General features: G+C 60.6%; 2 protein-coding genes across 3 annotated transcripts in view; both read right to left on the bottom strand.

The window, feature by feature from the left end:
- Positions 1–1,724: 1,724 nt before the first annotated feature.
- FEZ2 (fasciculation and elongation protein zeta 2) lies at positions 1,725–27,453 on the bottom strand. 2 transcript variants are annotated; one of them, XM_056127174.1, is made up of 9 exons: positions 27,188–27,453; positions 22,887–22,995; positions 20,712–20,828; positions 19,712–19,850; positions 18,445–18,713; positions 7,680–7,760; positions 4,931–5,006; positions 3,959–4,024; positions 1,727–2,272 (listed from the first exon to the last, which is right to left on the bottom strand). In XM_056127174.1, the coding sequence occupies exons 1-9, from the start codon at positions 27,451–27,453 to the stop codon at positions 2,256–2,258; spliced, it is 1,140 nt and encodes a 379-aa protein (XP_055983149.1). In that variant the 3' UTR covers positions 1,727–2,255. The 2 variants fall into 2 exon arrangements, with proteins under 2 accessions (XP_055983157.1, XP_055983149.1); XM_056127182.1 differs by lacking the exon at positions 7,680–7,760 and having other exon boundaries at positions 1,725–2,272.
- HEATR5B (HEAT repeat containing 5B) overlaps positions 27,386–27,578 on the bottom strand; it is a 254,056-nt gene continuing 253,863 nt past the window's right edge. Inside the window, exon 37 of the mRNA XM_056127193.1 lies at positions 27,386–27,397. The gene's annotated coding sequence lies outside the window, so the exon portion shown is untranslated. The remainder of the gene's footprint in view (positions 27,398–27,578) is intronic.

The raw sequence follows: 27,578 nt of genomic DNA, 5'->3' as shown, positions 1-27,578 counted from the left end.
CCACCGGTCAGTGCCCAGCAGAGCAGGCGCGGGCGGCAGGGGGAGGGCGGGCCCTGCGCCACGCTCCTGTTCCATCCATGGCTCACGGTTTTTGTTGAAGCTCTAGCTTAAGAAGAAACTTTTTTTTTTTTTAAGAAAAAAAAATTACTGTTTGGGGATTATTTTTTTTTTCTATTATATACTGATTCTACAAAATAGAAACTACTTCATTTTAATTGTATATTATTCAAGCACCTTTGTTGAAGCTAAAAAAAAATGCCTCGTTAAACTTTAGCAATTATAGAATATTTATGTAACTATCTTATGCTTCAGAAAAAAGCGAGAGTATTTGTGTGGGTGTGTATATAATATATACATATATATTTATACACATGCGATTTATGTTTTCCTGTTGAATGTATTTTTATGAGATTTTAACCAGAACAGAGACAAACAGGCATTCCGTGTCAATGCTCTTCTGATCACGTACCGATGCTTGGAACAGCCGCGTGCTCGCTGCAGTGACGCGGAAGGTGCGAGTGTGTGCGCATGCGTGAGTGTGAGGCCGTGCCCGCCTGCTGTGGAGAAGCTCCGCCTCCTCGCTGAAAATCCTCCTCCTGATTGGCGCTGGGTTGGTGTCCGCTTCGCTCATTGGCCGGAGGCCCCGGCGGCCGAGCCTCTGGGTCCCGGTCAGCTCCCGGATTCTTTACTTTCCTTCAAACGGTCGTTTGAATCAACTACTGGAATATTGTCCATGATAAGCTGGAAGCTTCTGTCGTTCGCCTCCAATGTCACTGACTGTAAACTCGAGTGTCGACTTTCCAAACAGCTCTTAGCACTTTTATACTAACGATCCATTTGTGCATCGATTTTTTTTCCTTTAAAAATGCTTGTTGTGAAAGACACATACCCAGGATGCTTAATGTGAAAAGAAAACGTGTTCTGTTTTTGTAAAGGAGCTTTCAAGTATTGTTGTAAATACTTGGACAGAGGTTGCTGGACTTTAAAAAGAAATTAATTTATTATTATAATGACCTAATTTATTAATCTGAAGATTAACCATTTTTGTCTTAGAATATCAAAAAAAAGAAAAAGTAAAAGGTGTTCTAGCTGTTTGCATCAGAGAGAAAAAAAAAAGATTTATTATCGAGGGGCAATATTTTTATCTATTTCCAAAATAAGTTTGTTAATGATATGTTACCGAAATAGATTTACATCAACCTGAGTAGTATACTATTTTGTTGACAATGAATCCATTCCGGGCATAAAAGTCTTTATCAAAAAATTGTAAATGCTTGCTTTTTTTTGTTTTGTTTTTTCGATCATGGCCATGTTATGAAAATACTAACAGGACATAGGACAAGGTGTAAATTTTTTTATTATTATTATTTCAAAGATATGATTTATCCTGAGTGCTGTATCTATTCCTCTTTTACTTCGGTTCCTGTTGTGCTCTTGTCAAAGAAAAACGAATATAATTTCCTGAAGAATAAAATAGATCTACGGCACTCGGCGTGTGCGTGTGAACGCGGGGCTGGCCGGGAGGGGCCGCGGGGGTCCGCTGACGCTGTGGCCCCGCACTGTCCGCCAGAGGGGCCGCCCTGGGGGTCTGGCAGGCCCGTCCCCGCCCGCCCCCACCCTGGGGGCCGCCCCCGTCCCTTCTTGCGGGGGCTGGGGGCACGTCCCCGCGTGAAAGCAAGGCTCGTGCAGACCGTTTCGATGCGTTTATTGTGAGCGCGCGTGCCGTGGGCGGGGCGTCCCCGTGCCGAGACGGTTCTGGAATCAGTGCCAGGAGCGCGGGGGAGCACGGAGCGAGCCCGGGGAGCGGCCGGGGGTCCCCGCACCCGCCTCTGCGCACGTGCGAGGGCCAGGAGACCCTTGGCGGCACCCCGCCCCCAGCCAGACCCTGGGGGCGAGCGGTCCGCGCCCCTCCGCCCCCCAGGGCTCTGACGTCACTGGAGGCCCAGGGCTCTGACGTCACTGGAGGCGTGGGACGGCCGTGATGCCCGGGTAGGCGATGCCACCGGGTAATACTGCGAGCGGCAGCGACCCCGGGACCCCCGCTGCGGGCCCGTTTCCAACCGGAAAGTTCCAGGGGCCCGGAGCACGCGTGGGGCGAGCTCCTGCGGCCCCCCACTCTGCAGAGTCCGGGGGGGGAGGGGAGGTCGCGGTGCGGAGCCCCCTGCGGAGTCCGAGCGGGCAGGGCAGGGCGGGGTCCGCTAATACTGAGTCACGGAGGAGCCGGGTGCGAGGCGCTGGGGGGCGCGGGGCGGCCCCTAGGTGGGACACAGCACTGCGGGGAGGAGACGGGCGTCAGCGGGGGCCGGGACCCCCATCCTCACCCCGCAGGGAAGCCTCGTCCCTACCCCCGGGAGAGAGACCCGGCATCCACGAGGGGCCACGCGGGTGCAGCAGCCTCGGGGGCAGGGCGAGGGGGAGTCCCGGGGGCGCCCACTCCTGACCCAAAAGCCTTCAGCCTGGCCCGCCCCTCGGGCTTCCCAGCGGCCAATGAGAGGGCGGCTAGGCAGCGCCCCGCCCATCTCGGCTCCACCCCCGAGCGGCCCCGCCCCCAGCAAAGCCCCACCTTAGCCCTGCCCCCTGTGAGGCCCCGCCCCCAGAGACCCCGCCCTCAGCAAAGCCCCACCCCATCTTGGCCTGCCCCCTACAAGGCCCCGCCCCACCTCCAACCCCGCCCCCTGAGGTTCCTCGCCCTGCCCCCTGCGAGGCCCCGCCCCCAGAGACCCCGCCCTCAGCAAAGCCCCACCCCATCTTGGCCCTGCCCCCTACAAGGCCCCGCCCCACCTCCAACCCCGCCCCCCGAGGTTCCTCGCCCTGCCCCCTGCGAGGCCCCGCCCCCAGAGACCCCGCCCTCAGCAAAGCCCCACCCCATCTTGGCCCTGCCCCCTACAAGGCCCCGCCCCACCTCCAACCCCGCCCCCTGAGGTTCCTCCCCCAGTGACCCCCCCTTTTAGCAAAGCCCTGCCCCCTGCGAGGCCCCGCCCCATCGCGACTGCCGCCAGCGCAACCCCGCCCCCAGCACAGCTCCGCCCCGCCCTCTCTAGGCCCCGCCCCAAATGTAGCCCCGCCCCCTATAGGCTCCGCCCCGCGCAGCCCCATTCCCCCCCCTTAAAGCGGCAGGCAGGTGCTTTCTGCGTGCCTGCGTGGGAACAAACCTCGAACCTCGCTGCTCTCATGCCAGTGCTAGCACAACGCAAAGAGAAAAACGTGAGGGAGCTCAAGACACGGCTCCCGCTCCGCAAGAAGGAGCCGTGTATGAAGTGCTGTCGGTAAAGTGCACTGAACCTCCCCACCCCGCCCCCCACCCCCACCCCCAAAACTCCTCCTGAGCCCCTGCCCGGCCACCCACGGCTCCCCAGGGAGCACGCAGCTATGGTTCCCCTGGGCTAGGAGACAGAGGTGTGGCCCAAAGACTAAAGACGCAGGAGCCGATCTCCCTGTCCCCACCCCTCGACCTCCATCCTTCTCTGTTCTCTCCAAGGCGGCAGGGAGCAAGACCACCCTGCTGGGGGCATGGGAGACGAGCTCCCTGTCTCCCTTGTGGGTTTCTGGGGGACATACAGGGGCCCACCCGGCGGTGCTCTGGGCTTACTCCTGGCTCTGTGCTCAGGGATCACTCCTGGTGGGCTCAGGGGAACCTCGGGGGTGCGGGGACAGAGAGTATCAGCCACATGCGGTAACGGCGCCTCTGCCGAGACTGTCCCCCACCCGTGACCGGGCTGACAGCTGTGGGAGTCGTTTCTGGCCCAGGACTGCGGACAGAGGTGGGACTCTGGGGGTCTAGGTGCTGGCTCGGAGGACACGGGTGACAAGCCTCGTACACAGCACCTCCCTGGTGAGCACTGCCGGGTGTGGCTCGTCTGACCTCAGTGCACTGTGTGGGGAAGAAGCTGCTTCCTGGTCCACATCTTCGCCCATCACTGTTCCCCTCCCACGGCCCGCAGGACCACCCCCGACTCACCTTTCAGAATGTAATCCGTCAGCAGGCTGGGCACCTTCTCACTGTCCTCCTTCATGGCACGGAGAACTGCCACGAGAAAAATTCACAGTCACATCCGGCTCCTGCTTCGTTCCCACCCCCGTGACCTGCCGGTCCCCGGTCCCCGTGACAGCTGATTCGTGCCAAGTGCAGTTAGACAACAGAACAAGAGCCGCTCGAGACCCTGGGGCATGACAGTTGGGATTTGGTCAGATTGTTCCAGCTACCTGCGGCACTTCCCTGACTCACACCCTCTGCCATCTCTCCAGCCCTCCATTTTTTTTCTGAGTCTACAGAAAAATCACTCCCCAAGGCCAGCCAGGAGTCAAAGCCCCACAGGGCATTCCTGGGTGCAACCCTACCCCGTCCCCCGACCCCCGCGGGGAAGCTGACGCTTTTCTGGAGATCAGAGCTCCCTTAGTTCAGACCGGCAGTGGCACGGCTCTGGCTTCTCCTTCTACAAAAAGGAAGAACCTGAAAACTGGCACATGGAGCCGTGCCTGCGACAGCCCCGGACCCCACGAGACAAGAATGCACAAGGGGAGTCCGCGCTCTGCTCCGCCCAGAGAGACCCCCGGGGCTCTACTTGCGGAAGGAAGAGGAGTGACTGAGGCCACATGTCCCCTAAATCTCCCCAGGGTCACTCCACGGGACCCCACAAAGCAACCTGTCCTGCTAGGACTGCTCTCGCACACCCAACAGGCGGGGAATCAAGCTGCATTTTCGCCCCCAAAGGTGAGCTGACAAATTTCTCCAAAGGTCACAGGAGACCAGAAAGGTCGGGCTGACGCTGGATTCAGCCTTCTGCTGAGCCATCTACGGTTCCCTCTTAAGAACATAAATAACGGGGTCCATCTACTCTCCCAAGATGACAGGAGGAAACAGCCACAAGCCCCCAACTGAGCCAGCCACCGTCTGTCGAGACACGGGAAACAGGTAAGGCCGCCTGCTCACTTTTGGTCAGTATCTGCAGGTCCTCCACGGACGGCGGCCCGTTCTTCCTCTCGTAAGGAATGACTGTCGTCAGGTACTGTCGAAGGAAAGGGGGAAAGGACGCGTCACTCAGATCTTCACGACCTTCTGGACAAAACTCTGCCACAGTCACGCTGCTGCCGGGTCGCTTATGCCATGAAATGTGAGCCCCTCACACCCACTCGTCTGCCTGAGGCTCATCTGTCAATCCCAACATCCTTCTGGAGCTGTGTGTGTGTGTGTGTGTGTGTGCGCACACGTGTGCTTGCGTGCACATGCATGTGCATGTGTGTGCATGCATGTGTACGCATGTGCGTGTGTGCACATGTACGTGTGTCCATGTGTGTGTGCGCTTCTTAGTGTGTGTATGTGTGTGCGTGTGCACTTGTGTGTGCACATGTGTGCATGTGTGTGTGCATGTGTGCATGTGTCTACACGCACGTGTGCGGGCATGTGTCCGTGTGCACATGTACGTGCCCGTGTGTGCGTGTCTTCGTGTGTGCGCTCCATGTACACCTGTGTGCGTGCACGTGTGTCTACACAAGTGTGTGCATGTGTACATGTCTACACGCGTGTGTGTGTGTGCGCTCGTGCCCATGTGCGCAGGGGTCTGTGCGTGTGCGTGTGTGGTGCCGGGGATCAAGCCCACCCAGGCTCTCACACAGCAAGGCGGGCGCGCTGCGGCCGTCTCCCCTCAGACCCCGAGCAGCACCTGTCCTTTCCGTCCGCCCCTCGCCCCAGCTCACCAGCTGCTTCTCGGGACGTTGGTGGAACGGTGGTGGGAGCTGAGGGAACTGAAGAGACGGGACTGTGTGTGCTGCCCACGGGGACCGCCCCCCAGATGAGTCTATTACTTCAGAACGTCCTGGTCAGCAGCTGAACTGGGCACCTTTCAAGCACCCCCCTCCCCCGGGCCTGGCAGGCGTGACCCAGTCCCGCTAGAGGCGCATTCGCCACCACCGGTGTTCCTGGCGCTCCCGGGGAAGCAGCCACGGTTCTTAAAGGTGTTAGAGATGACGGGCAGTAGACGGACCTGGTGTAAGAAAACCCGGACCTCAACCTCTGGCCTCCGAGCCCTGGAGTCACTTCCGCCAGCCCTGCCCCTGAATGCGTCCTTGGGCCGGGACTGTCCAGAGCCCCCTGAGCCTCACCTCTCCCCCGGGGCCTGCTGCCGGGGCCTGCACCCGCCTTTGCTCCTTGACGGAGCCTCCACCTGAAGGCTCTTCACCCAGCCCAGTCCCTTCGTTAGCCCTAAAGCTCAGCTCCGTTCAGTTCTGAGAAATTCCGAGAGGGGGTTTGTGCCACTCCTCATCAAAATTCGAAATACAGGCTGGGACAGTGGGGAACGCACCTGCTTCGCATGCAACGGACCCGGGTTCAATCCCTGGCAAGACCAGAACTGAGTCCTGAGCACAGCTGGGCCTGCCCCCCCCCCCCCCCAAAAAAGACCCACAAGATACAGTTGACCAATAGCTGGAGCCACAGTCTAGAAACGCAGCCAAAAGCAGCAGCAAGCAGAAGCGACACAGGGCCAGAGGCGGAGGGTCTGGGGGCCTCAGCGATGGTGGGACGCAGGGATCGACCTGCCCCTTTAAAACCACCAACACCAACAGTTACTGTAACCAGGTGGCTTGAGCTGCAATCGAACTTTCTTAAAGGCCTTTTTTTCCTGGGTCGGCAGGACAGTACAGCAGGTGGGACGCTGGTTCTGGTTCTGTACACGGTTGACCCACCACCACAGACGGTCGCCAGAGCCCGCCAGGAGCGGCCCCTGAGCTCAGAGCCAGGAGGAGCCCTTAGCACTGCCAGGTGTGGCCAAAAAAAAAAATACAGAAAAAAGAATGACTGGTTCCTTCTTGAGCCCTGCACTTTCTTCCTGCTGCATTTTTACCGCAACTCGTACAGAAAGGGCCAGGCGGGTGGCCAATCGCCTCTCGAGAGAAAGTTCCAGTAAGTGGGAGACAAGCCGGCCATGCTAGGGCTTCCCCAACGAGGAGCCCCGGAAGCCCTCGGCCCGCCAGCCCTCCGCCAAGGGCCAGACCAGGGTCCTTGAGGGCCACGGCTGCACCTTCACGGCCCGACAGACCCCTCAGGCTGCGGGGGATGCACATGCCAAGCCCAGAAACAGCCAGAAACACCTTCACACACAGGCGGCCGGAGTTGGCGTGAGAGTTCTGGGGGGAGGAAACTTGCAAAATGTGAAAAGCCGCACTGGGCACCCGAGATCTGTCTGCCCACGCGTCTCCCGGGCTGGTGGCACTTCCGGGACCACTACAGAGAAACGCTGGTGGGGACCCGGCTCTCCCTGTCCTGCAGCTTCTCCCCGGTCCAGCCGAGCGTTCATGCCACGCATCCCCGCCTCGACCGCGGGGACCGTGGCACCCTGAGCAGGTCGGGGGCCCTCTGAGACACCACAGACCCAGAACTTTCCTCTGACGCTACCAACGCCCCTCTCAGCCCGCACGCGAGCTGGCCTCTGCGCCCTTTAGAACTGGGCCTGGTCCAGCTCGGTGACATCTACAGCTCTGCGCCCTCTGCGTGCGACTCCTCACATCACACAGTTAGTCCCAGGTGAGCGTGCGGAAGGGGTTGGGGGGAGGGGGCGGGCAGGGTTCGCTGGGGGTCTCCCTCGAAAAGGCTTTTTTCCCCCCGAGCAGGCCGAGAGCACTCGTGTGCGAGGCAGCCCCTCCAGAGGACAGAGCGGCAGAGAACGGAGAGGAGAACCAAGCACCTGTTTGTCTGCACCCGCGTTCCCAAAGGTGTGGCGGAAGCCGTGCTGAAAGACATTTGAGATCCCGTCCATGCTGAAGCGCTGGAGGCGGCGGAGGAGGACAGAGGAAAAAGTTCAGAGACCGTTAGTGAAATGCGCGGTTAGACGCTGGGCTCTCGGCGCGTCCAAGGGCCCCACCTCGAGTTCCTCCCTTTCGCAGCAAAAGCAAAAGGTGCGTGGGGCTGGAGCGATGGCACAGTGGGGAGGGCATTTGCCTTGCACGCGGCTGACCCGGGTTCGATCCCCAGCATCCCATACGGTCCCCTGAGCACCACCAGGAGTAACTCCTGAATGCAGAGCCAGGAGGAACCCCTGTGCATCGCTGGGTGTGACCCAAAAGGGGGGAAAAAAAGGCAAGAGGTGCGTTAGTGCCCAGAGGCCCGGGAACCGAGGGACCCGGCGTCTCCCGTGAGCCTGAAGCTGTTTGCGTGTCGGCCTCATGCCGGGACTCGGCCGTCCTCCAGGAGCGTTTGGCTGCAGTCCACCTGCAGCTGACCCAGAGCAGGAAGGGGCAACGCCACGCGTGCAAACCCTCCTTTCCGTCTGGGCACCGAACGGGGACTGCGGCCCACACCCTCTTCTGCCCACCGGGCGCCACCTCGGTGCCGGAAGGGGGGGTGAGAGGCACAGGGGCTTGCAGGAGGAGAGCCCGGGGCCCCCCAAAATGCCTGCAGAGACCGTGGCCGCGCTTCTGGCTTCTGTGTCCAGGCGCCTGCGAGGCTTCCGAGAACGCCCCGTCCTGACAGGGCCAGCTCTTCCTGGACTCCTTATCTTGCCCTGCCACGGGCCCAGGCGGCTGAGTCAGAGCCCTGGGCAGATGCCTGCGGCGTGACTAACCAGGAAGAAAGCCCCCCCAAAGGAAGCCACCTGACTCACGGGCCTCGCCCTGCAAGGTCGTCGGGGCACCAGGCGGGGGTGGGGGGGCAGCAAAGGAGACCCTGGGAGCAGGAGCTGAGCCCCCTGCCTCCCCGGTGTCCCCAGGGACACCCCGGGCCCACCCACCCAAGAGCCTGGAGCCCTCACGGGGGCTCAGGTGCACAGCCCCCGAAACCTGGGACCTGGGGCCTCTTGCCTTTCACGTGACTTACAGTGAAAGGGCATGGGGGGGGGGGAATGGAGCGATAGCACAGCGGGGAGGGCGTTTGCCTTGCACGCAGCCGACCCAGGTTCGATTCCCAGCATCCCATAGGGTGCCCCCCAAGCACCGCTGGGAGTCATTCCTGAGCATTGCTGGGTATAACCCAAAAAAAAAAAATGAAGACAGACACTCAACCCTCTTCTGTGGGCGGAGCCTTATTAGTGCAAATGGGGGTGTGGGGGCCCTCACGGCTCACTTTTCTTTTGGCAAAAGCGCAAAATGGGGCCAGAGTGAAAACACAGCAGGAGGGGCTCTTGCCTGGCACGCGGCCAACCCAGGCTCGGTCCCCGGCACTGCACGCGGCCCCCCACACCCTGCCAGGAGCGATCCCTGAGCACAGACACAGGAGTAAGTCCTGAGCACAGCTGGGGGGGAGGGGAGCAAAAACACAAGCTGATGTTAGTTTTCTTACTAAATTCGTGACACGTCACTTTGAAAAACTACACTTTTTAACAAGCACTTATAAATGTGTTTTTTGAATGAGTTAGATTCCTTTCGTTTTATCTAATACAGTAAAAGCCAACATGACTTTTTTTTAAAAAAAAGATATTTGGGGTTTTAAAATTTGTTTTAAATGAATCTAACCAAAGTAGACAGAGTGTTAACTAGAATTCATCTGCCTCACAGGCATTGGTAGGGTTGGGAGGGTTGGGAGGGGGGGTATATTGGGGTTCTTGGTGGTGAAAAATAAGTACTGGTGAAGGGAAATGTGTTTGATGATTGCATGACCGAGACTTAAACCTGAAAGCTTTGTAACTTTTCCCACAGTGATTCAATAAATAAAAAATAAAATAAAATTTTTTTTTTGCTTTTTGGGTCACACTTGGCAATGCACAGGGGTTACTCCTGGCTCTGCACTCAGGAATCACTCCTAGCGGTGCTCAGGGGACCATATGGGATGCTGGGAATCGAACCCGGGCTGGCCCTGCGTGCAAGGCAAACGCCCTACCCACTGTGCTATCTCTCCAGCCCCCTAAAATAAAATTTTAAAAATAAAATTTGTTTTAAAAGAAAAACCTAGAAATTAAGGAGATAGTACAGTGGGTGGGAACTTGTCTGATCAAGGTTCAATTCCCGGCACCACATGGTCCCCTGAGCACCACCAGGAGTGATCCCTGAGCCTCAGAGCCGGGAGTAAACCCTGAGCACCACTGAGTGTGGCCCTGATGCCAGAAAATAAAGATAAAAATCTACAAATAACAAGATTTTTGCATATTCTTTCATGTGTTACCATACAAGTTGCCCACAACTTTTTTTTTAAAAAAAGGAAAAAATTATACTAGATGCTGTTTTTAAAAGCAACAAACAGAAGAAGAAAAAACACATCATGTTCTCTGCCCTAACGCCATCATCCAAGACACGTTAAAGCTAAAATTAGTGAAGAAAACCTCGAGCCTCGGGAGATGTCTGGGAATCGCAGCCTAGAAAAGGGGGGGCAGACTTTGTACTTCTTGGCCAACCCCGAGTGTGATCCCTGCACCCCACACTGGGCCCCCAAGCACTGCCAGGAGTCATCCTGAGCACAGAGTCAGGAGAGAGCCAGGTGTGACCCCAAAAGCAAAAAGGAAGAAGGAAGAAGGAGGGAAGGAAGAAAGAGGAGAAAAAGAAAAAAGAGGAGGAGGAGGAGGAAGAAATGTTGAAGATGACGAAGGAGGAGGAGACGGAGAAGACGAAGACGACGAAATGCAGAGCTGGGCCGCGGCAGGACAGAGCACAGCCCAGGGCTGAGACTTGGTCCCTCAACGCTGCCCTCGGCAGGTCACAGGCTTCACAGGGCTCCTCTTCCGGAGCTCCAGGTTCAAGCACAAGCCTCCCTCCCCCAGCTCCCGAGGGGCTCGCAGAGACCCCCCGACCTGAGACATCCAGAGTGCTCCCTGCTCTGCCACAGAGGCGGCTGCCAGTCCGAGGGGTCCCCGCACGTGTCCCCAGGGTCACTGGGTCTCCCTCGTACCCCTGGCCATCTGAGCCCCTGCGGCCTTCTCCCTCCAGCGCCCAGGGCCCCGGGCTGACGGCCATCGCGGGGAGCCCAGACCTGGGCGTGCGCAGGGACGCAGAGCGAGAAGGTGCCAGGGGTCAGCTCGGACAGAAAGCCGTGGCCTTCCCAGTGAGAGGCCAGGGCCTGCGCCCCCCCCCCCGCCCCCAACCGGCTGTGGTACAGGACCGTTTGCGAGGGCTCATTCACACGTCCCGTCCCGTGGAACTGCAGACGAACTCGAGCAAGAACGGGGAAAGGCTGGGTTCGGGGCTTCCTCCCGGCTCTGTGCTCGGGAGCACTCCTGGCGCTGGGGAGAGAACCTGGGCCCCACCACGGGCCCACCACCACAGCCTCACCCGATCGCCACCTCCTGGGCCCGGCCCCTGCGTGTGTCAGCCTCCGTGCTGCAGACCGACTTCCCCGCACCTCTACGCCCAGGGTCTTGCAGCAAAACTGTCCCCGGCAAGGAGAGGGAGGGTGCAGGGAGGGCCCGGGTGCGCGGCGTCTCCACTAAGCACGGCCAGTGGCCACGGTTACCCCCCCACCCCCACGGGGCACCGCGTCTCCGTCTCCCGGCTCTCGCAGACACCCCCGGAGGGACCCTGCAGGCCTCTGAGCACTGCCCGGGAAGTCCCACCTCCCTGCCCCGAGTGTGCCCCGTCCCTGCCAGGTGGGGGCAGAGTCCAGAGGTCTGGGAGCCGGAGAGGACCAAGGACGGACGTGTGGACACTGCACAAGGGCGTCAACGATCTGAGCTGCAGCGAGGCGATGTGGGAGATCCCAAGATCACTCGCAGCGTTTGGGAGGAGCGCGCAGAGAACCCAGGCGGGTGGGCAACGGGAAAGGAAGAAAATCATCCAGCCGGCCACGCCTCGGGTCTGATCGGCCGGGAGAGAGCAGGGCCGGGGGAGACAGGGAACAGAGCGGTCAGGCACCCCACAAAGCACCCCCAGGACCAGTCTGCAAGCGCCCAGTACGGGCCCCCAGAAGAACCCCCTGGGAAGCCAAGACACACTTCAAACAGCTCGGCTCAGGCTGGGCATCCGCGTCTGCATAAACGCCACCCTGGGGAGCAGAAATGGGCCACTAGGGTGTGAGGCTGGGCGGGTTCACGGGGGCACAGGGGGACGAGGGCAGGAGGGAAGCACTGCGCAGTCCCTGAACCCGGTGCCAGGGACCTGGTGGGTTTGGGGAGAGGAGACACGACCCGGCCAAGCCCCCAGCTGGTGGAAATGCGAGGGGAAGGGGGAGGAGGGAGGAGGGGTTCAGAGGTGCTGGGGCAGCCCCTGCCCTCTCCAGGGGCCACCAGGGCAAAAGTGCAGAAGGAGCCCTCTCCGGGCGGGCGGGAGGGTGACGTACTGTCACTGTTGTGGCCACCAAACTGGCCCCGCCCCAAGTCCAAGGTCCCGCTCGCAGGGCCAGGCTGGAGTGGGGCTGCAGGCGTGGGCGTGGCCTCCTCCGTGGGCGTGGCTTGCGGGTGGGCGTGGTCCCCGACGTGGGCGGGGCCGCACCACAACTGCACCAGGCTGGAGGCCGGCTGGCGACCCCAGGGCAGGTGCAGTGCAGAGCCCAGAGGCAGAGAAGGAAGGCGAAGAGGGCGGAGAGCCCAGCTCTAGGTGTATTCCACAGATTTTCTCTACACTCACTCAAGAGGCCCAAAAAGAAAGTGAACTGCTAACATTTTTCTTGCAAATCACATCATGTTAAATACACTAATAGCTTCATGATGTGATTTTCAAATATGAAATCTCTAAGTAGCAATTTTAATTTTCATAAATTTCAATATATTAACATTCTTAAAACACAAGAAAAACAAACTGAAAGCCATCATTAAATGAAAAGTATCACCAAATACAGCTATTCAAATAGTTATTAAAATATTACGGAATATGTCGAAATTGATTTTGCTTTCCTGATGCTCCATAATCAAATCAAATTATTTCCATCTGAACCACAAAGCAGTTATAAATTTACCAAAATAATCTTTGCAAAATTCAGCCCTCAGTATATCAAAAAATATTAATTATGCCAAAATAGATAAATATAGCACAGCGGTAGGGCATTTGCCTTGCACGCGGCCAGCCTGGCCAACCCTCCACCCCTCTCAGAGAGCCCGGCAAGCTACCGAGAGTATCTCGCCCGCACGGCAAAGCCTGGCAAGCCACCCGTGACGTATTCAATATGCCAAACACAGTAACAACAAATCTCACAATGGAGATGTTACTGGGCCCGCTCGAGCAACTCGATGAACAATGGGAGGACAGTGCTACAGTGCTACAGGGCCCTGAATAATAAACTACTATCCTAGAAGTTCATTTTTATAATAGAAATGTGAAAACTATTTTCAAATGATTACGTAGATAGGGCCAAGGTACAGCAAAAAGGGCACCTGCCTTACACGTGGCCAACCCAGGTTCCATCCCTAGCGTCCCAGAGGGTCACCCCCCAAGGTCTACCAGAAATGATCCCTGAGCAGAGAGCCAGGATTAAGTCCTGAGCACCCCGGGTGTGACCAAAAAAAAAAAAAAATTAAAAGCCAACAACCACAAATAATAGGGTCAAATAATGTTTCATTTGAAGATTCTTTCAAGTTCTTATGTAATACCAATGTTCATTGTTTCAAACGTGGTCAGGGTCACAAAAGCCAAAATAAGATCATGGTGACAATTTACAAATTCTTTCAAGATGTTTACAGAAATTCTAAATATGCAGCAAGAGTAGAATTTCCTGACCTGCCTGGCTTTTGCATGAACTTTTGTCCTGGTAACAATCAACAAACACCTCCCAGACTTCAGGGTCTGACCACGTGGACGCTGGGTGCTGGAGGTTCACCCTCCCCAGCCAGACATCAAATTATAACCGCCAGGGCACGAGCAGAACGTGATGACGATCCGGAAGCCGCGGCTGGCCTGTTTCTCTCCGCAACACTCTCTTAAAAGCTACACTACTGGGAAATAAGTTTCTTATTCAGCATGTCTCATAATTCATAGGTGTGAATTATTCAACCGTTTCTCTCCTCCCCCTAATGACCTCCATTTTCTGGCCGTAATGCTAACTAACTTTCAGGGCTGTTCTTTGCAGGGAAGAAAGACAGAGGGAAGTAACAAGGGGCTGTGAAAATGTGCCATCACTTATCCTCAGGCTCATGGAAGGGGCAGCTCTGTAACCTCTCAAGCTCCTCGACCTGAAGGGGGGTGAACCAAGCCCTTCCCTCCTCCCCCCCAGCTGCCTCTCATCACTGCGTCAGCTATAAGCAAGGGTGCTACCAACATACTTCTTTCCTCCGCTGCCCAGTCTGGAGACAACTGGTCTACCCCACTGCTGTTCTTCATTAGCTGCTGGGATCTCATGTACACCGCACAGGCGGGTAACGGCAGAAAGTGTTCCACGCGTGACTCCCAAATCAACAAACATCTGGACAGAGCCAAAACTTTAAAAGCAAGTCTCCCAATTCTCAAGTTAGAATTAGCATCTGGGGCAAAGAACTTCTTCCACAACAATCTCCTTTTGAAAAAAAAACAAGAGGTTTCAAAATAGATATTTCAAAGTAGATATGCAATCAACTCTCTACTGGTAAAGGGAGGCTCTCATATCCCTAAACCAAGAACAGGTTATTATGGAAAGAGAACAGAATGAAGGTAGACTAAGATAGAGAACAGAGATAGGTAAGTATGAGTGGTAACATGAAGCCAGAATAGAAGGAAAGTGGCAAGTTCACATTTTGATCTCAAACGGTTCAAAACATGTCATGAAGACGAGTGAACATATAGAAAACTCTATACAGAATATATAGTACTACATAATTTGGTATATAAACTATAAGGCAGTGTTGGGTAACATTGCTTTGTCCTTCCACAAGAAGCTTAGATTTATCTGGTTACACCCATTAATCTGGTTACACCCATCACAGTGCTCCTGAAGCACTTCTACTTCCATTGTGTTTATATGTAAACAGTCTTCCCTATGCTCTCCTTCCCACCCAGATAATTAGCTTTCCCCTTAATCAGACTTTGTTAATTTGTAAGATCAGTTTCCCAGAAATCTATGATTTTATATGTATGAGTGAAATATTGCCTTTCTCCTCTCCTTATGCCTTATGAACAGTTTACCTTAGAGTAATATCCTTTTTGTATAGATACAGGAAGACCGTTAACATTATGCTTTGTAACTTAGGATTTGATTGGCCTTGAATATTATTCACTCCCAGGCATCTGCTTTCTTGACTTAAGCCTCAGTCGCCCTTAGTCCCTAACACCCCAAAAGCAGGGTCCCGACGAGGGACTGAATGGACCCAGGGCAAGCGGTGAGCTACCCTGGCAGTGAAATGGGCCAGGCCAAAGTGCCACGATTCTTAACTATAAGTTAAGAGTTTGATCATAGACAAATGCTGTCATGATCCAAAGGTAACGACGAGACTAGGATCCTGCTAGGGGTGGGAAAGACGATCTGGCCTGAGCACCGTAGTCTGAGATCGAGATGGCCCTAGGAGAGCAATTCTATAATTTATATTATATTCTTATATGCTTGTCGGACAAGGAGAGGAGAGGCACGCCCATGGGATTATGCTCTAGGGTGGGTCCTCCTGCTGAGGAAGGATCTGTCCTAGGAGCGGTCTTCCCTGAGGCTAAGATTTCTACCCCTACTGATTGTGACTGCACCTATGTGTAATTGTTTCCCCAATTCCACATGGAGAGAGGATTTAAGGAGTGGGCTGGATGTTCAGAGAGGATCAGAAGAGAGAGGAGGATGAAGGGGGATGGAGAAGGAGAATGAAGTAGCTGGGGGAGGAAGAATGGGGGGCAGAGAGAGAAGGAGAGAGGGAGCAGAGACAGATGAGGAGAGAATCAGAATAAACTACGACTAATACCTACCAGCCTGGCCCTCGTTCCTTCCTCCGCCTGACCATCGCCATCGACCTCTCCGGGGTGGGAGAAGGGTGAGACTACCGAACGCGGGTGGCGGGAGAGATAGAGCCACCGCCGCTCTGAGTGCCGTGACCCCCACCCCCTTCGTGTGAGTTTACACAAGGCAGGGCCCAGATTAATAAACGTTAATAATCTTTAACTTTAAAAAAAAAGTGCTCTGTGCAGGCACCGGCAGGGGTACCTCCCCCTGGGGGGTCTAGGAGCCCTGGAGGGGGCCCTACGGGAAGAAACACCATGCACTGGCAGGCAGCATTTCACCGTCGATCTTAGAGACCACAGAGTGGCCACTGCCTCTGAGGGCCCACTCGTGGCCTTCACACCTTTCCCTTCACCTACTGTTTAGACTCAAGCAGGGGTGTATCCGGCTGTGTCCAGGGTCAGCCAGCAGGCCAGAGCCGCTGCCTCAGCTATTCAGCTCTGTCCCTGGAGGCCTGGAGTTGCCATGTGCCACACGGACATGACCTGTGTGCTAGGATCACGCAGGCAGAGGGATGGCCGGCCCCTAGCTAGCTGGGAGTGAAAGCAGGGCCTGGGTGGTGTGACACGGGGCTGAGGGTGGACGGCCAGCGGGGCAGCGTCACTCAGGGCTTATGTGACAGAGACACAAACCGGGCCCCGGACAGAGCATACACACCCACACGCACCCACGGCAGCACGGCAAGCCAAACATCACAGAGCTAACCCCAGGGACCCCCGTTCCCATGAGCACGCGGTAAGACACAGCCGGAAGAGTCCGATCTGCTCCTGCGTGCAGGGGACAGGAGGGTCACGCACTCGGTGATGTCAGCCAGGAGAGGACCGAGTGTAATCTCTCCCGGGGTGGAACGCAGAAAACCCCAGGAAGGGAGCAGAGACCCCAAAGGCAACAGAGCTGGTCTGCAGGGAGCAGCAGGCCAGGGCCGAGGCTGGGGTGGGCTGCGAGACGGAGGCTGGCCGTGGTGCAGGGAGACGCACACTCGGGCGCGGGGTCGGCCTGCACGCAGCCCTCCCACGGACGGCAGTGCTGAATCTCGGTGGCCAGCATAACTCCACAGAGAAAAAAGAGAAATGAGCACAAAAAAAGGCGTGACGGAGCTGAGGAAGGCAAGGCCTGGACGTGACCCCTCCCCGAGACATGAGCATCGGGGACAGTGGGCGCGACTCCCCCAGGGGCAACAGGCCGCCCACCCCAGACACAGAAGCTCCAGCGAGGGTCAAACCCGCACGAGCACTGACTGCCGGGTGAGCCTGGGAGGTGCCCAGCGGCCCACGTGTCGCGGGGGGACTCCACAGCCACAGGGGGGCCCTTGAGCGCACGTGGCCTGTCACTTCCTTCTCCCTGGCCCACTCCTGCCCAGAAGCAACATGGGGGGGTCTGGCCTGTCCCCTCCGGGCGCTGGGCAGCGGCTGGTACTAGGGGGACTGTCAGGGAGATCTGCTAGATGAAATAGTACGTTACCCACCAAGCAGCAATGAGCTTTGTTTTGTTTTGTTTTTTTGCTTTTTAGTTTGGGGCAGGGAGGGTTAGGGGCGCCAACAATGGGTTACTCAGGGTTTACTCCTCACCCTGTGCTCAGGGGTCCCTCGGGTGGGGCCCGAGGGACCAAATGAGGCGCTGGGGATTGAACCCGGGTTGGTCGTGTGCAAAGCAAGCGCCCTCCCCGCTGTGCTATCGCTCTGGCCCCTGTCCTGCTAGCGTCAAGCGAACTCTCCAGCCCCGAGCGTTCGAGACGGTGGTGTGGGCTCCTTCGTCTCCAGAGCTGGCCCTCGGGGGGCTCCAGGACCATCCGGCCAGTGGGCGAGCCGGAAACACGCGTCTGAGGACGCTGCCAAAGTCAGTTTCCAGGCCAGGTCCTAAGCTCAGGTGGATGCTGACCGAGCAAACGCCGAGGAGTGGGCGGCCCGGTGAGACCCAGCATGTGTGCGAAGGCTCGCCCTGGAGCGGCACGCTCCGTCCCCACCCTCGTCACGAGGCCCGTCTCTGCGCCCGGCAAGGGCAGGGCATCTCCTGGTGCAGACCCAGAAGAGCCAACTCGAAGCAGCAGTGGCCGCCGCTCGGAGGCAAGCACGTGCCTTCGGGGTCAGGCGGCAATCGGGAGGGTCTCCGAGGACCAAAGGGAAAGGCGGTGGCCGGAGGCTCGGCAGGGAAACACTCCCTGACCGCGTCTGTGACAGCGTCTCACGGCAAAAGAGGGGCGCCACCGGCGAGCCCTGACAACGCAGCCAACGCGCTCTCAAGCCGCTTTCCCCTGCCGTGACCCGGCTCTGTACACCACAGGCCGCACTGCTGGTGGCCCACGGCTGCCCAACGCCCCTCGAAGCCACGCGACGGCAAACCAGGGGAGCTCCCGGGCTCGGCGCCCTCAACACGCACCACCCACGCCGCTGCTCACAGCGCAGCTCAGAAGAGAGAAGCCAAAGAGAGAGAAACGGACCCGAGCCCGTGCACGCAGCCACAGCTGGGGCGTCCACGCTCCTCCGAAGACTCGCTCCTCCTCCCGAGCCCTTCTCCCGCCTTCCAGAACCCTCCAGAAACCCGAACCCGCTGCCGAGAGAGCACGGCTCCCTGCAGGGGCCCGCGGCTGTGCTCCCAGGCAGGGGGCGAGGGGCCGCACCCGGGGCTCTGCCCAGGCTGGGGGGCCCCACCCGCCCCGGGACGGGCTGTGCCGTGCCGCGCTGGGCCTGCCGGGCGCTGCCCATCTGACTCACGGTGCCCGGCGCGTGGCCCCGCTCGTGCCTCCCGTTCTGCGCGCCGCCGTTCTTGAGCTTCTTCTTCTTCTTGGCGGTCTCCCGGTGCTCCTTCTGCCGGTTCTGCACGGCGATGAGCACGGAGATGAAGCTGTTCTTCACCTCCTTCTCGAACTCCAGCTCGTCGCGCAGGGCCAGCTGCTGCACCAGCTCCTCCGAGAACTCCTTGATGGCGTTCTCGATCTGCTCCAGCAGCTCCGTGAGCTCCGAGGCCGGGAGCCGCCTCACCCCTGCGCGGCACAGGGCAGGGCAGGGCAGGGCAGGGCAGAGGGGGCGCGAGGCGTGAGGCCGGGGGGCCGCTGAGAGGAGACCCCCCCGCCCCGGGGACGGCTGCTGGCACCGAAGGGACTGGGGGGCACTCCCGGGGACACTTGGTGGCGGGGCGTGAGGCCGTCCCCCGCGGGAGAGGGACACAGCGAGGCCACCCGCACCCAGCAGGAAGGACAGGTGCCCGGGGCAGGAGAGCCGATCCGACACACAGAGCCACGCCACGCCGGCCTGTTCCTGGGGCCAGCGGACAGAGGAGGCGCCCGTGCAGGGGGACACATACGCACGCCACCCCACACGCCCCCTACACACACACAAACACCCCCATACACGTGCACCGCACACACACAACACACACAGTACACACCCCACACACCCCACACACACCCCCACACACACATGCACAAACAAACCCCTTCACATGCACCACACACACCACACACACACAAACACACCCCACACCACACACCATACACTCACACACAACATACACACCCCACACACGTACAAACACACCCCACACACACGCGCACCGCACACAACAGATACACACAAACACACCCCACACCACACATCCATACACTCACACACAACACGCACCACATACACACCACATACACAAACACAACCCACACACACGTCCCACACCCACAGGCACACACACTGCACACAGACACCATACACACACACACCACACACCACATACTCACACGTACACCCCACACACCCTGAACACACAGATACACCACACACTCACCATACACACACTCCACCCACACCACACAAACGACACACACCACACACATCACACCATACACACCGCACACAGCACACAGCACCACAACACACACTGCATGCAGACTCCATCTCATGCCACACCCCAGCCCCGACACTGGCCGGGGACGCTGGCCTGGAGACAGCCCCAGGCCCCGGGCGCCGGGCAGGGCTGGGCCTCCCTTACGTGCTTCGTAGCCGTCGCCGGCCGGCTGCAGCGTCTGGATCTCCCGGGAGAGCGTGGACAGCCGGTCGGGCTGCGCGGGGGCCTCGTCGTCCTCCAGGTCGGGGGACTCCTGCATCATCTCTTCGATTTCCTCGATGACCTTCCGGAAGACACAGAGCACGGTCAGGCCCCGCACCGGGCAGGGCAGGAGGGGAGACGCCCCCGACCCACGTGAGGCAGCGGGGCCAGGGCGGGGGCGGGCGGCGGCAGGAACACCGGGTCAGAGGCCAGGCGTACTGTGTGCTTGAACCGGCCACGGCGACGCGGCAGCACGGGGCAGTCCCCGGGCCAGCGACACCACACAGGGCAGTACCACGGACCGGCCGGAACCAGTCCAGAGACAGGAAACCGGACGCCCGGGCCGGGCCAGCTCCAGCTGATTCGACTTTTCGTCCTTTTGATGGGGGACGGGGAGGGTCTCTCTAGCAGCGCCCGGGGGCTGTGGGCGGCCAGGTCAGAGCCGTCCCCAGGCGGGGCTGGTCCCTGCAGCTCTCCTGGAGCTCAGGGCTCGACCTAGAGTCACACCGTCAACTCGGCATCGGAACGAGAAGGTGCAGCAGTGCAAAGGCTGCGTCTGTAGCCAGCACCTGGCCGACGCCGGCTCACGCGGGCACCCCACCCGCTCCCCTGAACCGCACCAGGATGAGCCCTGAGCACCACTGGGTGTGGCCCAAACACCAAAGGTCACACCAGGCCAACCCAGGTCCGACACACGGAGCCCTGAGCACAGCAGGAGGGGCATGTGGCACGCCGGGCACTGAATCGGGGGTGAGCACCAGAAAGTGCCACTTAAAACAAGACATGGCCCCCGGGGGCAGCCAAATCCCCCTTTAACTGCAGAAAAAAAAGAGAATTTCACATAGCCACTCAACAGAAGAAAAGGACACCTGCAAAATCACAGGAATAATGCCGGCGACGCCCCTCCCCCCGCGGCCCCCGCGAGCAGACCCCCGGCCCTTGCCTGGTCGGCCGTGAAGAGCGGCTCCTCGTTCACGCAGGACACGATGATGGAGTGCATGTCCAGCTGCTCCCGCAGTTCCTCGTCGTCCGCCGCCTCCAGGAGCAGGCGGTCACCCAGCTGCAGGTGTGGGCAGCGTCAGAGCAGCCCCGGGGGGACACTCGGCCAGACTCCAGCCCCCCGGCCCAGACGGGGGCCCCTGCTCAGTGCTGGGCAGACGGTGGGGAAGCTGAGTGGTCAGGACTCAGGACGGGGAGGCGGGCTGACGGGGCAGCAACTGGGCTCAGGGGCGCGAGGTGGAAACCCCCTGGGAACAAGTGCTGGCGGGAGGGGGCCCCAGGCGGGGGCTGCGCTGTGCACGCCCCTCTCTCCCAGACCCCCACCTCCGCACCCGACCTGAGCTGGAATGCTGGTCCCCTGCACTGGCCCGGGGGTGACCGCCTGCGCGCCCAGGCCCCTTCGGGTGAGGCCACCCCGGGACACACTCGCCAGAGGCCGGCACCGGCCGCCACACCGCCTGGGCTGAGCTCCCTGCACTGGCCACATCCGGGGGCTTGGGACCACGGGCCGGGGTCCCTCACGCCCGACGATGCCACACTCCGTGGGAGGCTGGACACGCGGGGCAGCGCCATCACAAGCACCACCCACCACGGGCCGCCGTCCAACCAGGACGGCCGTCCACAGCCCAAGGGGCACAGCGGAGGGCCGGGCGCAGGTGAGAGTCAGGCCACGCCGCGTCCATCCGGGGCAGGGGCACCCGGGACAGGCAGAGGAGCGGGCAGAGAGCGGGTGTGCCCAGAAGCCAGGGGAGGCACCAGAGCTGGGGGGCATCTGCATGCCTACGGCCCCTGCGGGCACACACCCCCCCCACCCACCTCCACCTCCCCCTGTCCCCGGAACCCCCCAGTAGCCACTGGCAGAAACAGCCTGACGGCTCCGAGGAAGCAAAAGCGCTGGGTTCAAGGTTGGAGGTGGGGGGTGAAAGCCCCCTCTGGGCGGCCTGCGCGTTCTGACCTGGGGGCGGGCGCAGGGAGGGGGACCCGGCCCAGAGATTCCTTCCCCAGAAAACTGCCCTTTGTCCGGAGGCCGTGGCAGCTCACGCTCCAGCCAAGACTGAAAACAGGGAGCAGGGCAGGGGTCCGCTGCAGGAACAGGGGGAGGCCGGGGCTGACCCCAGCAGCAGGGCTGTGAAGGAGGGGCTCCGTGTCCCGCCCGTCGCTCCCCTCCCCAAAGCCTCCATCCCACGGGTCCACAGAGAGAGCCCAGCTTCCCAGCCTGCAGGAGCTGAGACGAGGGCATCGGCGGGGCGTGCAGGGGCAGTGAGCAGCCAACCCCATGCCAGCTGCCCCAACGCCCAGACGCCATGCCGTGACCCACGTCCACAGTTCGGGGATGCTACTGGCGACCCCCCAGGGAGACTCGACCTGACCATCCCATTTCCCCTCCTGAAAACACAAAAGGTGCCTCCGACTAAGCCCAGCCCAGAGGGGAAGCTCCCTGTGGGAGGAGGAAGAGGCCGAGGAGGGACATGGGTGGGCAAGCTTTTGCCACAGATGCAGATTCACACCAGGCGCCTGGGAGCCAAGCGGCCCAGTGCCCATGAGCACTGAACCAGGAGCCCAGAGGCCCTTGCTCCCCGGGGCCGGCACCGGCTGGGCTGGAATCCCTGTCCGCCTCCCAAACCTGCCCTGGACGCCTCGGGCCCCGTCACTCACTCCCACCCAGCAGCTGCCTGCCACGGCTGGACACAGGGCTGCCCACAGAAGGTTCTGGAACGGCCCCAAAGAGGCCCCACCCAACCAAGACATGTGTCACCTTGGACAGCAGTGAAAGGAAGAGCCAACTTCCTGCCTTCCCTGAGCGGTTCTGTCGTGTCAGCTGCCACCAGCTAGAACCTTCTTCCACCCCCTGAGCGAGGGACAGAGCCCCAGGCACACCCCGCTTTCCCCTCTGGGCTCCAGACAGGAGTGACCTCGGCTTTCCAGGGGTCCCCGGGCAGTCGGATGCCCCGGGCATCCCCACTACCGCTGGCTGCTGTGCTGTCCCAGCGTGCCCTGGTCGTGGGTCCTGACACAACAGAACCGCTCAGGGAAGGCAGTGCTGTGGGCACTGGGGGAGGGGCTCAGGGGCGAGGGCAGATGTTGCGGGTGGCTCATCTCTGCGCTCTCCCCGACTCACCCCTTTTTCGGAGAGGTTCAGAGTGAGCAGGTGCAGGGTCCTGGTGTGTGAGGACTTCCAGTCCACAGGCATGGCGTTCCCGAAGTTATCCGTCAGTGCATTCCAGATCCTGCGGAGGAGAAAGCAGCTTGGACTCAGTATGCCCAGAGCTCCCCAGGTCGGGCTGGGTCGGGTTGGGTCAGGTAGGGTTGGATCGGGTAGGGTTGGGTCGGGTTGGGTCGAGTTGGGTTGGGTTGGGTCGGGTCAGGCTGGGTCGGTTCACATGGAGTCGGGTTGGATTGGGTAGGGTTGGGTTGGGTTGGGTCAGGTTGGGTTGAGTCAGGTTGGGTTGGTTAGGGTCAGGTTGGGTCGAGTTGGGTTGGGTCGGGTCAGGTTGGGTTTGGTCGGGTCAGGTTGGGTCAGGTTGGGTCAGGTCAGGTCGGGTTGGATTGGGTCGTGTCGAGTCGGGTTGTTCAGGTTGGGTTGGGTCGGGTTGGGTTGGGTTGGGTAGGGCTGGGTTGGGTCAGGTTGGGTTGGGTCAGGTAGGGTCGGGTTGGGTCAGGTGGGGTTGGGTCAGGTTGGGTCGGGTCGCATGGAGTCGGGTTGGGTTGGGTAGGGTTGGGTCGGGTTTGCTTGGGTTGGGTTGGGTAGGTTTGGGTTGGGTTTGCTTGGGTTGGGTTGGGTCGGGTTGGGTTGGGTAGGGTTGGGTCAGGTTGGGTTGGGTCAGGTAGGGTCGGGTTGGGTCAGGTGGGGTTGGGTCGGGTTGGGTCGGGTCGCATGGAGTCGGGTTGGGTTGGGTAGGTTTGGGTCGGGTTTGCTTGGGTTGGGTTGGGTTGGGTCAGGTTGGGTTGGGTAGGGTTGGGTTGGGTCGGGTTGGGTTGGGTCAGGTAGGGTTGGGTTGGGTCAGGTGGGGTTGGGTAGGGTTGGGTTGGGTCAGGTAGGGTTGCGTTGGGTCAGGTGGGGTTGGGTCAGGTCGGGTCGGGTTGGGTCAGGTAGGGTCGGGTTGGGTCGGGTCGCATCGAGTAGGGTTGGGTTGGGTAGGGTCAGGTCAGGTTGGGTTGGGTCAGTTGGGTTGGGTAGGGTCAGGTTGGGTGGAGTTGCGTTGGGTCAGATCAGGTTGGGTCGGGTCAGGTCAGGTTGGGTCAGGTCGGGTTGGGTCGGGTTGGGTTGGGTAGGGTTGGGTTGGGTAGGGTTAGGTTGGGTCAGGTAGGGTCGGGTTGCGTCAGGCTGGGTTGGGTCAGGTAGGGTTGTGTCAGGTCGGGTTGGGTTGGGTTGGGTCGGGTTGGGTTGAGTCAGGTCGGGTTGGGTTGAGTCGGGTAGGGTATGTTGGGTTGGGTAGGGTTGGGTTGGGTCACGCTGGGTTGGGTCAGGTTGCGTTGGGTAGGGTCAGACTGGGTGGAGTTGGGTTGGATCGGGTCGGGTTGGGTAGGGCCAAGTCAGGTTGGGTTAGGTCGTGTCAAGTCGGGTTGGGTCGGGTTGGGTTGGGTCAAGTAGGGTCGGGCTGGGTCAGGTTGGGTCGGGGTCGGGTTGAGTTGGGTTGGGTAGGGTATGGCTGGGTTGGGTTGAGTGTTCAGCCACACCCAGCAGTGCTCAGGGCTTACTCCTTGCTCTGAGCTCAGGGACCACTGCTGACAGGGCCTGGGGGACCTTATGGAGGTGAGGGGCCGGGAATCAAGCCTGGGTTTACCACATGCAAGGCAAGTGCCCTCCCCACTGTGCTACGGCCCCAGCCCTCCACGCACCTCTGCTGAGCTGGTACCTGGGTGCCGAATACCAAAGCAGACAGGCAGTGCTCTGGGTTTCTCAAAAAAGGCCCCACGGGCTAAGATGGAAGGAAGGACAGCAAAGGGGGAGAAAATCTGAGGGAGGTAGGGGTGGGGGCTCTCCCGGGGTCTTCCCCGCGCCGGCACTGCCCAGGCCACCAGGGAGATGAGTGCATGGCTGGGGGGCAGAGTCACGGGGTAGTGACCAGTGACAGTCCCAGCCCAGATCTCAGATAACCCCAGCCCTGGGTTCTCGTAGCCCCAGAGACACGGCGTCCTGCACTCACTCCATGGGGAGGCCGGGGAAGCTCGCGGGAGAGAGAATTCGGGGCAGTGTGAGACCAGACTTCCAGGCCTGATTTGGGATGTGCCCCATTTGCGATGCAAACTAGTCCGAGGAAAAAAGCAGGCCGCTTAGATCCCCCGACTCCTGGCCAGCACCCGGGGAGGCAGGGGGCAGAGAGGAAAGGACACGTGGTAAGACCAAGGCGACAGGCTGGAGCCCCGGGGCCACAGAGGGATCAGCCGCCCTCATGCAGAGTGAGGCCTGGAGCAGGCTGACACACCCACCAGCCCTGGCGGGTCCTACAGGCCCTACTGTGAAGGGGGCAAGTCACGAAAAGGCAAACACGGCAGGGGGAACCCCAGCCCAGCTCCGTCCCAGACTCAGGTGTCGGCACCAAAGGAACCGGTCGGTAGGTAGGTCAGCGTGATCGGACACTGAGAGGACCCAGGGAGAGATGCGGCCGGCCCCGGCACAAGGTCCCCAGGACCGCTGGGTGCTGCCTGAGGGTGGCCCGGATGCCCCGGGCAGGGCAGGAGCAAACAGCACCTCCCCGGAGCCTCGCAGGAGCTGAGAACCACCGCGAGGGGCCCTGGGGCTCCTGTCACAGTGCTTCAGCGGCCCCCAAAAATCAACAACAAAATTAATAAAATCTGTGATATAAAAAAAAGAGATGAGATTTAATGGGGATTTAAATGGCACGTAAGCTACTTAGGGGCTGGAGGGACGTGAATCACTGTCAGAGAACCAAGCAGGGTGCGAGCTATGAGGAACAAGAGCAAGACCAGGATGCGGGTTTGAAGCAAACGCCAGGCTCCCTGGCTGCTGTTCGGGGTTCCACCAGCGCCTCCAGGATCCCCCAGCTGTGGGGCCACCCGGGCCCAAAGCACCGAGTCGCACCCCCGGGGCCCAGGGCGCCTCTCCTGGCTGGGGACTGCACAGGCCCGGGAGTGGAACTCGCTGCGGAGGGGACACTCTCATGCCAGGAAGGGAGCCGGGAGCCGGCCACTGCCCTGGAGACGAGCCTGGAGCTCTCCAGAAAGCCAAGGGCACTGGGCGTGGGAGGGCATGGGAGGCCAGCGGGAGGGCCAGCTGCTAGGGCCCTCCAGGGGAGCTGCCTCCTCGTGGGTACCCTGCCGGGACCCTGGGCAGTAGGACAGCCTGCAGGGCAAAGGGCTGTAGGCTTCACAGCCCAAGTGGCGCCCAAGAGGCCAGCTAGAGCCAGGCGGGCCCCAGAGCCAACAGAAACTGAAACCAGGACTGGAGAGAGAGCCTGGAGCAGGGCAGGGTGGCCTAGCCAGGCCCCTCCCCGGCCATGGGCATGTGTGGCCCGCAATTTAAAAAAAAAAAATTTTAATAATTCTACACTCAGGCGGTGCAAGAGAAGAGCTAGGACAGCAGGTAAGGCATGTCCTCGGCCCACGTCGGACCCGGGTTTGATCCCAGACACCACTTTCGGTTCCCTCAAGCCCACCAGGAGTAATTCCTGAGCACAGAAAGAGGAGTAAACCCTGAGCACGGCCAGGTGTGGCTCAAAAAAAAAGGGGGGGGGGGGTGGGGGAAAGGTGTCAACGGGACAGGAGGACGATGACAGCAGTGGCCAGCCCCAAAGCAGCTCTGCAGCCACTGCGGGGGGCCCTGCCCTTCCCAACGCCCCGGCTGCCCAGGTGGGCGCTGTCCACCTGCTCTCCGCTCCAGCCAGGGGGGGGGGCCGGCCGGACTCCCGCTGGCCCCGCGGGGTGGGGGCCGCGGGTGCCCTGGTCCCTCCTAGCACGTCTGTCTGCTGCGCATGTCCGCGAGGGCTCGCGTCACCCCGACACGCCGGCCGCTGCCTGACCACCCAGGGGCCCTCCGGGCAGCCCCGCGCCCGCCCGAGCTGCTGGACCCGTGCTCCCGAGGAGCGCGGAGGGAGGATGCGCCGAGAGCTGCGCCCGGCTGGCCGGCGGGAGGAGCCGCATCCCGCGTGCAGCGCGCCTGGGTGGTCTTCCAGGCGGACGGGGGGCGGGGGAGGTCCAGGGCGGGGGTCCCGGGGGCCGGAGAGGAGCGCTCAGACCCCGCGTCCAGGGTCTGGGGCGGGGCGGGGCCCCCCGGTGGGGCGCGGGGGTGGACGCACCTGCCCCCGCACGCACCGGCCCCCGAGCGAGCCCCCGACCCCCGCACGCCCCCGGCCCCGTGCACGCACCGCCCCCCGCACGCCCCCGGCCCCGATCGCGCACCCGCCCCTGCAGCAGGCCCCGCCCCCGTCCCCTCGCCCCGCCCCGCCGCCCCCCACTCACTCGTCCCCCCGCAGCAGGCCGCGCTCCGTGATGGGCCCCGGGGCGGCGCGCGGGGTCTCGGCGCCCGGCCCGGCGGGGCGGAAGCAGCGGCTCAGCTTCTCCTCCAGGCTGCAGCTCAGCGCCCGGAAGCCCGCGCCGCCGCCGCCGCCGCCCCCGCCCGGCCCGGCCCCCGCCTCGGCGCCCGCGGGACCCTCGTCCCGGCCCGGGGCGCTCCGCGGCGCCCCCCGGAACCCGTCGAAATCCTGCCAGTCCCCGTCGGCCGCCATCGCCGCCGCGGCGCGCAAGCCCCGCCCCGCCCCGCCCGGGCCCCGCCCCCCGCCCCGGAGCCACGCCCCCTCCCAGGGCCGCGCCCCGCCGCCCGCGCAGTCCCGGCCCGCCCGCCCCGCCCCCT

This window comes from Sorex fumeus, unplaced genomic scaffold (genome assembly GCF_029834395.1).
Source record: "Sorex fumeus unplaced genomic scaffold, SorFum_2.1 ptg000006l, whole genome shotgun sequence".
Classification (NCBI taxonomy): Eukaryota; Metazoa; Chordata; class Mammalia; order Eulipotyphla; family Soricidae; genus Sorex; species Sorex fumeus.
This window is presented reverse-complemented; position numbering and strand designations above follow the sequence as displayed.